We start from the raw sequence: 11,597 nt of genomic DNA on the forward strand, positions 1-11,597 counted from the left end.
AATTAAACAAAATGATATCTCTCACTGTTTGGGATCTAGGCTACAATTAGTTAATTTGGGTAAAATTTAATCTCATCAACTCGTAATATATGAATAATAAATTTCGATCAACTCATTGAACGTGTACAATGTCGTTTATCAAATATAAAAATAATTAAGAAAAACTGCTGATTAATTTATTGTTAAGTATCTTTATCTGATCATTAAATTATATAAATTGATTTGATTGTTATTGTTATATAAATTATTTAATGATATTAAATGTTTATTGAACTAATTTTCAAATTTAACACTGTAGTTTTGGAAACATGATCGAATAATAAAATGCATGTTAGTGTGGACACCGTTTCTTCCATGGCTTTGCTTTTATTCTTTCCCCCCTTCTTATATATATCCATACGCTTATCCTTTTCTCTTTCCATCATTGCATACACCAAATACACTCAGCGATTGTGTAAACCTGCGTGCGTTTCCTTTGAACCAAAACATAAAGCAAACCAAACCAAATCAAATTCTTAATTTTGGTTGCTTTGTTCACCTGTATTAGTTACAGAAACCATAAGTTGCAATTCTTTAAAAGTGGGTCAGAATCTTGGTTCTTTCTTCATTCATGGTTTTCCTCCTTCTTAAGTTTTCAAAAACTTCATGAACACTTCTCAAAAACCCTTCTTTTTTACATTTTCCACTTGTGGGTGCTTTCAAATTTTCATATATTAGTGTTACAATTTGATCTGAATTTTCAAAATAAGAGAATGTTGGGTTTGAAATCAAGAAACCCTGGAATGTTTCCGGCAGCAAAAGGCGGAACTTCCTCCCCCGGTGGTGGTGGTGGTGGTGGTAGGGAGGCCGGTGTGTCTGCTTGGGAACTCAGGCCATGTGGAATGTTGGTGCAGAAGAGGAACTCAGATGTTACTCAAAGTCAAACCCTAGTTCCTACCATTAAAGTCAAAGTCAAATTTGGTTCATCTTATCATGAAGTCAACATTAAATCTCAAGCAACTTTTGGTAAATTATAATATTTTTTATTTAATTATGCTTATTTACAATTATTGGTATTATTATATAAGATATATATAAGTCCATTATAGGCTATAATGGTTGTGGCAATAAATCAATAATGCATCTTACATAATAAAAGTGTCTGTATATCCCTATATATATAGTGAAAAGACAAAATTAACCTTCTTAGTATGTTAATGTGAGAAAAATATTCATTTGTGTTTATATTTGTGAACCTAAATTTGATTTTGGGTATGCAGGAGAATTGAAGAAAATGTTAGCAGGGCCAACAGGATTAAATCCTTTGGATCAAAAATTGGTATTTAGAGACAAAGAAAGAGACTCCAAAGCATATTTGGATGTGGCAGGTGTCAAAGATGGATCAAGAATGGTACTCTTTGATGATATATTGAGTCGAGAAAAAAGACTTCTTGAAAATCTCCAATCTAAGAAAATGAAAAAATCTGAAAAGGAAATTGTCGACGTCACTATAGAAATTGATAAGCTTGCTAAACAGGTAAAAATATTAAAAAAAGGAACCTAAATTGTTCAAAATCTACTATTCATGCATTAAGTTTCTGATTTTTTTTTTTTATCTATGAAACATCATGTGTACAGGTTGGTAATCTGGAAATAGAGATATATAGCGGAAAGAAAGTGGTGGAGAAAGTTTTGTTGAATTTGATCGAGTTGTTGATGTCACAATTGATCAAACTAGATGGAATAATAGCTGATGGGGATGTGAAATTACAGAGACGAATGCAGGTAACTTCGAATTAAGTTTCGTCGATGCAAACGTACAAATTCATTTTTTTATAGATGTTTTAGTTTTTACTTTTTACACATACACCACAATTATGCATTAAAACCATTGACATTATATTTTTTTGAATAAATGTTTAGGTAAAGAGAGTACAAAGATATATAGAAAATCTTGATGTGATGAAGATTCGAAATTCCAAAAATGGAAGGAATGGCGATTGGGCTAACATACAAGCTCCGTCGCAGCGACACTCAAATAAGATTTCATTTGAGCAAAAACTCATGACACCAATGGAAAGGCAGCGAGACTCGATGAAGTGGCCAATCGTGGCCACGGCTGAATGGGAGAAATTTTGATTTGGGAAATTTACCGAGAAAAATCCATCAAAGAAAGAGCTAAAGAGTGAGAGTTGCAATGAATTCTTTAAATTTATTTTCTCTTTTGGTATTTTGTATGTTGTACACGTCTATTATCTCTCTTGTTTGGGAGTAAATATCGTTTCAAATGACGTTCCTATGTTGTATATATACCCATGATATGGTGTACAATCAAGAGTTACTTTCTTATTATACAACTATATGTAGTTTATATCCTTTGTTTACAAAAAAAATTTCCCATGAACTCCAAAATTGTATTCCACCAATTACGTAGCATTAAATACACAAGGTTAAAGGGCTATGAATGTAGGCTAAGTATACATAGGCACATATTAAAAATAATTACAATATAACTATAATGTATACAAATATATACGGCTAACATCTCCAAACAATCGGAACGGAAGGTTTATAGCAGACGTTCATACTAGATCTAAAGTCAACAGTGGCAGAGCGAGTGGGGGACTAGCCGGTGCTTGGCCACCCCCAACATTTACAATTCATGAATTGTAAATACTAGTAACTCATATTATATTTGATTGGAGGCTAGTTAACTTAAATCACTTCTACCCGGTCTCTTTAAACTTTTACTTTAAATATCAAATGATATACCTTCTCTTCGTATATGATGCCTGGTCTTGTTATGTTATAATCCGATGGAAGCCATTTGGTGAAGATGTCAACATACTGAGATGATGATGGGATGTGTAAGATTCGAAATTGACCCATATCAACTTTGTCTCACACAAAGTGAATATCAATCTCTATGTGTTTGGTGCGTTGATGCTGAACAAGATTGGTGGATAGTGAAGCTCGCAAACTAAGTTGCATAGCCAACAGGTCTTAGCAACCGTGCTTGCAACGCCACAATACTCGACCTCAACATTGGACCAAGAGATGGTACCTTGTCTCTTTGAAGTCCAAGAGAAAAAGTTATGAACCATAAAAACACAGTAACCAGACATGGAACAATGAGTGGAGGGGCATCCAACCCAATCAACATTAGAGTAGGCAATTTGAACACGAGACGGAGATGCATATAGCTGAAGACCGTGATCAACTGTGCCACAAATATATTGCAAAATGCTCTTGAGAGCTGTGAAATGAAGCTCTCGAGGATCATGCATGAAGAGGCAAACCTGTTGGACAACGTATACGATGCCTGGTCTTGTGAATGTGAGATACTAAAGGGCCCTGACATGGGTCTTGTATCGAGTAGGGTTAGATACAGGAGGTCCGATGCTGTCAAATTTAGCTGAGGTGTCAGCTGGAGTGCGAAATGGTTTGCAATTTAGCATCTTAGCTCGCTCAATTATTTTAGTTGCGTACTTTTGTTGAGATAAGAACATGTCGTGGTTGTCTTTAGAAACTGTATGTAACACCCCATTTTCGCCTTATAGTATAAAATGATCAGTCACGTAAATAAAAGTTTTTGATAAAAGACTATTTAGGATAAAATAGTATTGACGAAAGTCGTAGTAATCGCAAAACGTGAGCATGCGTATAGAGAAAATCCAAATCTGACTTCACAAGAGAAAGTTATGATTTTTAGAAGTTGCAGCGTAGCTGTGCGCGACACAGAAACTGAAATTAAGATCGGTTGATTGTTAGGAAAAATAATCTAAATGAGAGCTCGTCAATACCTACGCGTCGATTTAAAGACAGTCGAGAATGGATATTGCATGAGAATGTTATGATTTTTATACAGCCTTTAACAGTCTAAGCCTATAAGATTTATTAGTAATTCCAGTTATTTTGCTAATTAATCTACTTACCGGAAAGGTGTCTAGAATGGTCACGTTGACTTGGTTGTTGGATTTCAGAAAAACTATATGTCGAAATGGTCCTGTCTCCCAACTGTCCAACCTGACTGATCGGCCTGACTGATCCTTATTTGATAGAACTCTTAGTGTTCACTGGAATTAGTGAATGAGCTAGCTTTCATTACCAAATCATCATATAAATTAACAAGTTAAAGTATTATATATTAATACTCGTTCAACGTGTTACCCGTCAGTCGGATTGCCAGTAGAATCGCCCATATAGCTTTCAATCTTCTGAGTAATTGTCCAGGTGAGTTATCTTACTATACCATGTGGTGCCATCTATATATCTATCTGTATTAGGATAGAGAACTAGTAGAGTAGAGCTAATAGAATAATCTCTATGCACCTAAGTATAAACAGGTAGGGTAGAAAGTATAAATGTTCCTGTAGTAGTTGAGCTCGGAAGCGTAGTCTCTATGTGTGTAATATGATTATGAATGTTGGGTGGGATCCATTATATATGTATGTCGGGTGGGGCCCATTATGTAGATTGGGCGGGGGCCCTTTGTATACATGTATATGTATAGTGTTATATGGTATCTTGGGGAACTTACTAAGCCTAGTGCTTACCCAATTGTTATAATTTTTTTTCCAGGTACTTCGTGAGAGGTGCAAGGATCGACTGTATAGACACGAATTCGCAATCTTGTTTCCACATTAAAATACGATGTAATTGAATATTTTAATAAATACAAATGAAAATATTTGGGTTGGAAGTTGGGACGTTACAAGTTGGTATCAGAGCCCTGGTTTGAATGAATTGGATGAACACTCGTGTGACTCCAGACTCATATTAAGGATCTGAGTAATTAATAACTATTTTTCATAAAAAGAATAATACAAAAAGAAAAGAATGCGATGCTTATAGTCAGCCCAAGCTCAGAACGGGAAGAGATTCCCAAAATATCCATATTTGTTATGTTTGGTGACATGTGAAATGTTAGAAATTCATGCTAGTATGTAAGTTAGAGAATTACTTGTTATTTGCTACTTAGAACCTATATTAATATTAGTTAGTCATTTGACAAATATGTTAGGTTGCATTCTCCCAAAGTTAAATAGATTTAGATTACCTGATTTGATGCTATTTCGCAACTCTCGTATGAGTCTAACTGTTGTAGTGCTAGATCTTTTAATCAACAAACTGTTTGGTTTTAAAGGCATGAAATCATATTCGTCCAATAATTAGTTAATATTGTAAGAAGTTTTTCCTCGAAAAATAGTAGAGTGAGGTGGAAGGAATCCTAGATGAAGTCTTTTAGGAATTGCGTGTTAGAATTGCTTGATAAATTAGATGTCTTATAGCATAGGAATTTGCTTGTTAATTATTGCTTAGAACCTATATTGATATTAATTAGTTATTTGACAAATACGTTAGGTTGCATGCTCCCAAAATTAAATGGTCTCAATATTCTTTATTTGGCACTATTTTGCATATCTCGTATGAGTCCAACCGTTGTAGTGTCGGATCTTTCAGTCGACAAACTGTTTGATTTTCACGGCATGTAATCGTATTCGTCCGATAATTAATTAATATTGGTCGATAGGGCATATATTCATAGATAGAACATCGGTAATGATGCAAATTCCTAGTGGAGTGTATGAAAAACCTATTGTATGTGCTCATGGGACACATACATATATGTTTAATGGTTATCGTGTGTAATTTTGGAAGTGACTTGGAAACTTAGAGACAATTTTTGGGACAAATATGAGTAGGTGTAAAAGGTAGTTGAGGCGTATACTACCCGAAGCACAGGACTCACACTTGGATTAGGAAGAGTCACAAAGTTGCTAATGCACGGGTAGTTAGGTAGATAGTATGGCTAACACTATGAATTCGTTCCATTTTGATCATTACCTATTGTACACTAATGTCTAGAAGAGTGACTCTAAGTTTGGGCCCAAGTGGCCATATAAGATCGAGTCCGGTATACGTAAGTAAGTTAGGTTTTGAGAAGCTTGTACGACACAGTGCCGACTTTAGTTGTGAGATATAAGAAGGAAATAATTAAGATAATTAAAAGAAGAATTGCATCCTTCGTTGGGGCAAAGCAACTAGCAGCTAGAGTTGCTACCTGTTGTGGAGCAGTTGTATGACAACCTCCATAACCCAAGTAGAGAAGAATTAACTGAATTCAACAATCGTCGTTGTTGTTAGCAATTCGACTACATTAATAGAAACCCTTATACCGTTAGTTATACATGTACGTTAGTGCGTTTTTAGACGAATTTATGCTTTTCATGACTTTATCCTGTTTTGATCATGATATATGAGAAAACCACTTAGGTAATATTAGTAGTAATTTGAAGAGAATGTAAAAGTGTTGGATTTAGTGTCTAAGCCCATAACTATAATTGGTATGTACTTGACCCGAGAGTAACGTGGTCCATTTGGATTGCGTAGCATTGGAACAATCTGAAGGATGAACAATTGAGAAGAGGTTATTTAGGATTTGTTAATATATTACAAGTTCTAATATGTTAATATGAAATCATGTTATTTAATTAATATTGATCAAGAATTAATTTGGAATTAATTTTGTGATCGAAAGAGACTAAATAAATATATGGGGTTGATTTGGCAAATCATTCATTCTTATAAAGTGGGCTTGTGATCCATGATTCCTTATGTTGGGCTAAACCCATGGATACTCCATGGAGGTTAAAACCTATGGAGCATGAGAAATGTGGAAAGGCATGGTCATTAAGGCTTACATGGTGTAACCCTAATTACACCACACTATATAAGAAGCCCCTAGGCTACCAAAATCGGCACCCTAGTGTTCTTAGAGAGCCATAGCCGATTTTGATTGCAAGGATACTTCTCTCAAGTTATTCCATTTGTTGGTGGTGTTGTGTGAAGCATTTGAGTCATCACACTTGGGGTGCTAGGCTCTTAAAGGCTTAAGGAATCAAGCTACAAGAAAAGGTATGTCATTCTACTAGATTTTTTTATTACATATACTTCATGATATGCTAGTTAGGATGAAACCTTGGAAAAAATGAAATTTTGCATGTATAATAGAGAAAACATAGATCCAAGGTTTCTAGGGTTGTATGCACACCTTAGGAGTGTTAGAATGCTCAAAACCCTTCAAAAAGGTCATTGGATATGACAAACAGGAGTTTCTTAAAGTACAGGAGTTTCTTAAAGTTAAAAAGAACTACAATTTGCGTAAGCAAGGCCAATTTAAATTTCGGCTAGTTATGAGCAGCATCAGATGATAATTCGAACCCACGTGGGGGTGAACCGAACCTTAAGGAGAAAGTACGAAGGGCAATTCCACATTCAATTTCAAGGTCCAGGAGAGTAGCTACACGAGTAGGCAAAGATAGTTAGTTTTGTTTTTAGGTAACAGTAGAAGGAAGCCTTCTGCTAAGAATACCGATAGACTATTAGTTTCTTGCTTCTCGAGGAAAGGTTAATCTTTTATTACAAACGTCTGATAGGATTTAGGAAATTGCCAAATACTCAAGTACAACTCAGATAGCCAATAGAACCATATATATTTGTTCTTCGAGGATGTATGATTTATCCTTGCAACAGAGGACCAAGAATTTGATAGGTAGCATAGTCTTCCGTAAAGAGCATCAAGTACTCAAGATGTACACCAGACTTAGGAATTTGATTTCAACCATAGTACAAGATTTAGTTAACCCGAGCCAAGATTATAGTAGTAGGATCAACGTCAGGGGATGGGTCTTTTCGTAAGTATGATTAGAGACCCATAGGAGGAGACCATTTAAAAAGGACTATGCCCATAAGGATATGATAATACTTTGGTGTAAATTTAGGAATCATGATAGACTACATATTTCGTTTAGTTATCCCTTTAGTCAACAAGTATAAGAATTAATAGAGAACTAGGATTGAATCTCAACGTTCATAGGTTGACATAGGGTGACATTTAAACTTTAGCACCCATATAGTGTAGGTTAAGGACCTCTAAATTAGTTGTAGCCTCAAAAATCTAGAAAACAAAGATCGATGGTGATAAGTAGATATCAAGAAAGGATGATGACTAGGACAGTTAGAAAACAATTGTGAGTCTTTAGGGGAACCAAAAAGTTAATCGTGAGTCTTCAAGCCCGGTGGGATGATGAAAAGAGAGATTTGACATCAAAATCCCAATGGTTGGATAAGCGTCACGACGTATCGTGAACGAATTGATCAAACAATAGTTTTACCTCGATATAGGTAATGTAGTTAGAACCTTGTGAGAGGGATATTAGGTGACATAGTGTTCATAATAATCTAGTGGGCTGAAAGATAAGCAAGATGTATTATGAGTCTGTCGCGAATATTAGAATATTGGTTCCAGTGTCTTCAAGCCTGTAAACCCATCATAATAGTTTTGGTAAAAACACAACACCTGAATTAGATTGGAAGGGTAATTGCAATCTAGATTCATGTGTGTTTTAAGATAGGTTTTAAGCCTTTTTAGAGGCATGATCCAGAAAGTGCATTCCATTAGAATGTTGTAGATAAAATTCCTTAATTAATTGTCTTATATCGAGTTGACATTTCATGTCTAAAAGTGGTTGTCAATCATAGAGTATAAATTTTGGAATTCTAAAATGATGAATTCCCAGTTTTGGAAGACTTCACAAGGATTTCGGGAGTACGTCTACGGTAGAAAATGAAGTTATACTGCCGATTAAGTACGGAGGGACAAATTTGATGCATCAATGTCGGCTAGATATTAGGTTGATCCCGTGAAACCCTAGTAGGATAGTGTAGGCATTATCCTAAAGTGCGTTAGGAGTAGGATTTCGGGTACGAAATCTCTATAAGTGGAGGACAGTTGTAACACCCCATTTTCGCCTTATAGTATAAAATGACTAGTCACGTAAATAAACGTTTTTGATAGAAGACTCTTTAGGAAAAGTAGTCTTGACGAAAGTCGTAGTAATTGAAAAACCGAGAGCATCCGTATAGAAAACATCCAAATCCGACTTCATGAGAGAAAATTATGATTTTTAGAAGTTGTAGCATAGCAGTGCGCGACATAACAATTGAAATTAAGATTAGTTGATTGTTAGGAAGAACAATCTAAACCAGAGTTGAAGATCTCGTCAATACCTATGTGTCGATTTAAAGATAGTCGAGAACGAATATTGCATGAGAAAGTTATATTTTATACAGGACATTAACAATCTAAGTCTATAAAAATATAACTTTAAAACTAAAATGAGAATTAGCCGACAAAGTCAAAATGAAAGTTGTAGATCTCGTTGATAGCTATTCGTGGATATAAAGAACGTCAAAGACGACGAAGCTCGTATGAAGAAGATATGGGTTTACAAAATCCATGTTTTACATGGTGCATAGCTTCTAGAAGGTGCAACGTGGATCACATGGGATTTGAAACATGGCAGGAAGCAGATGGATCGACGTTACCCTAGTATGCGACATGCACCTATAGTGCATGACACACATCCTTACTATAAATAGATGCCCTCGGTTTCATTTGTTCTTCACCCTTATCACCCGAGAAAAATCTTTGGACATCCCTCCTACCTTGAGTCCAATATTTCCGAGTTTTAGAGCACTTTAGCTAAGCTTTGAGGCAGTGGGCCGGGAAAATAAAAATGCCCGGTATCAAATCCATACTTGTGGTCTTCCCAGTTTTTGCTAGGATCCATGTAAGTTAGGCTACGCCTCGAGTGTAAATTATATTTATATTAATAGCCATTGTTACACACACACACACACATATATATATATATATATATATATATGTATATATATATATATATATATATATATATATATATATATATATATATATATATATATATATAAAATTTATCAGTAATTTCATTTATTATACTGATTGATCTAGTTACGGGAGAGGTGTCTAGAATGGTCACATTGGCTTGGTTGTTGGATTTCAGAAAGACTATATGCCGAAATGGTCATGCGTTCCAACTGTCAACGAGTTTAAAAATGCCATGACGTACACAAATTTCATATAGTGAGTACGATATTGGATGAGAGAATTATTTTATGGAGTATTATTATGAGTGGGAAAAGAGGGATCAAGATGAGACGAGGAGGATTAGCTATTGGTTGGGATGGCAGTATGAGAAGCATTGGTATTGTTGTTTTTGGAGGGTGGAAGTTTTGGGGTGGGTGATGGAGGAGTGGGTTGAGAATGGTAGTTTGGATTATTGAAGAGATTTTGTCCATCTTCAATATGGAAAAAATAATAGTTGGGGTATTTTTTTCGAGGGTTAGAGACCCGAAGGGGAAGATGGATTTGTCAAAAAATAACATGACGAGAAATGATAATGTTTTTGGTGTAAAGATTGAGGCACCGATATCCTTTGTGATTGGTAGGGTAACCATGAAAAATGCAAGGAACAGAGTAGGGTTGAAGTTTGTTGGTGTTGTGGAGGTGAGGGTAACCTAGGCGACCAAAGACACGGAGATGAGTATATGATGAGGTTTTGAGAAAGAGTTTGTTAAAGGGTGTGTCGTGATTTATAGTGGTTAAGGGGAGTATATTTAGGAGGTAGGCTGCCATATTAAGGGATTCGACCCAATATATGGGTGGAATGTGGGCGTGGAACAACAATGGTGTTGTTTAGGGTGTGACCATATGTTTTGACTAGCTATTATGTTTGGACGTATAAGAGCAAGAGAAGCGTATGTGAATGCAATTAGTCACAAAGTTGATGAAATTGTTTATTATCAAACTCGTTTCCCTTATCACATTGAAATATTTGGATATTGGTTTTGAATTGGTTTCTAACATACACACGAAAGTGGAGAAATTTAGAGAATACATCAGATTTATACCACGAAAGATAAACCCACACTAAATGAGAATATTGATCTAGAAAAATTACATAATATTTTATTCCACTCTGACTTATTAATGGAGAAGTTCAAACATCGGAATGAATGGCATGTAATGGAAAAATGGCATCAGTTTTAGACAAATCTAAAGACAAACAGGCATGCTTGCCAAGTTGACAAGCATGCCATAAGATATTAGGATTTATTTTACTACACAAAATAAATTTTTTAGATAGTAAATGCTTGAAGACTTAAGAGTCAGGATGATGTAGACATTGATGCCACATGGATGAACTAACACTCTAAAAAGCTTACGGGAGTTGTATGGTGAAAGATTAGATGTTTCCTGTATTGTCACATTGGAGGAGGGTTTGTTTGGTGGGGTAATCCTTCACAGTAAAACCAAATTCATCAAATTCAATATAACATTCATATCACGAGTGAGTTGTCGAACAAAAATACGATTTTTGATAATCTGAGGGGTAATAAGTACATTTTTAGAAATAGTGGGCGGAAAGGATGTTGAGAAAAGGAAGTGTTTCCAACATGAGTAACCAGAATACGTGATCCATCATTAACTAATACTGAAAATTATTACAATTAACAATTAGTATACATTAGTCAACATAAAAGTGGGCAGTCGCCCCAGTATCCATGTACCAATCAACAGTTCTAGGATCATGAAGGTTCATGGTACTAAAAGCTTGCGAGAGTGATGTGGGTTGATCTGCGAAAAAATTGGGCCTACATCCAATTAAAAGGCTGATTCATTTGAGTTCCAACAAAATGGGTTAAGGAGTTTGATGTTGATTAGGCCAAACCTA

At 35.3% G+C, this 11,597-nt stretch overlaps 1 protein-coding gene across 1 annotated transcript; it reads left to right on the forward strand.

The window, feature by feature from the left end:
- Positions 1-361: 361 nt before the first annotated feature.
- On the forward strand, positions 362-2,350 carry LOC111900418 (BAG family molecular chaperone regulator 1). The gene is made up of 4 exons (XM_023896306.3): positions 362-1,005; positions 1,260-1,516; positions 1,618-1,764; positions 1,903-2,350. Exons 1-4 carry the CDS (start codon positions 753-755, stop codon positions 2,116-2,118), a joined length of 873 nt encoding a protein of 290 aa, XP_023752074.1. The 5' UTR covers positions 362-752; the 3' UTR covers positions 2,119-2,350.
- The last annotated feature ends 9,247 nt before the right edge of the window (positions 2,351-11,597 follow it).

This window comes from Lactuca sativa, chromosome 6 (assembly GCF_002870075.4).
Source record: "Lactuca sativa cultivar Salinas chromosome 6, Lsat_Salinas_v11, whole genome shotgun sequence".
NCBI lineage: Eukaryota > Viridiplantae > Streptophyta > Magnoliopsida > Asterales > Asteraceae > Lactuca > Lactuca sativa.

Coding starts and splice junctions, on each gene's coding strand:
- LOC111900418 (XM_023896306.3), top strand. CDS start 753: ATGTTGGGTTTGAAATCAAGAAACCCTGGAATGTTTCCGGCAGCAAAA. Junction 1,517..1,617: donor TTGATAAGCTTGCTAAACAG/GTAAAAATATTA, acceptor TCATGTGTACAG/GTTGGTAATCTGGAAATAGA. Junction 1,765..1,902: donor AATTACAGAGACGAATGCAG/GTAACTTCGAAT, acceptor ATAAATGTTTAG/GTAAAGAGAGTACAAAGATA.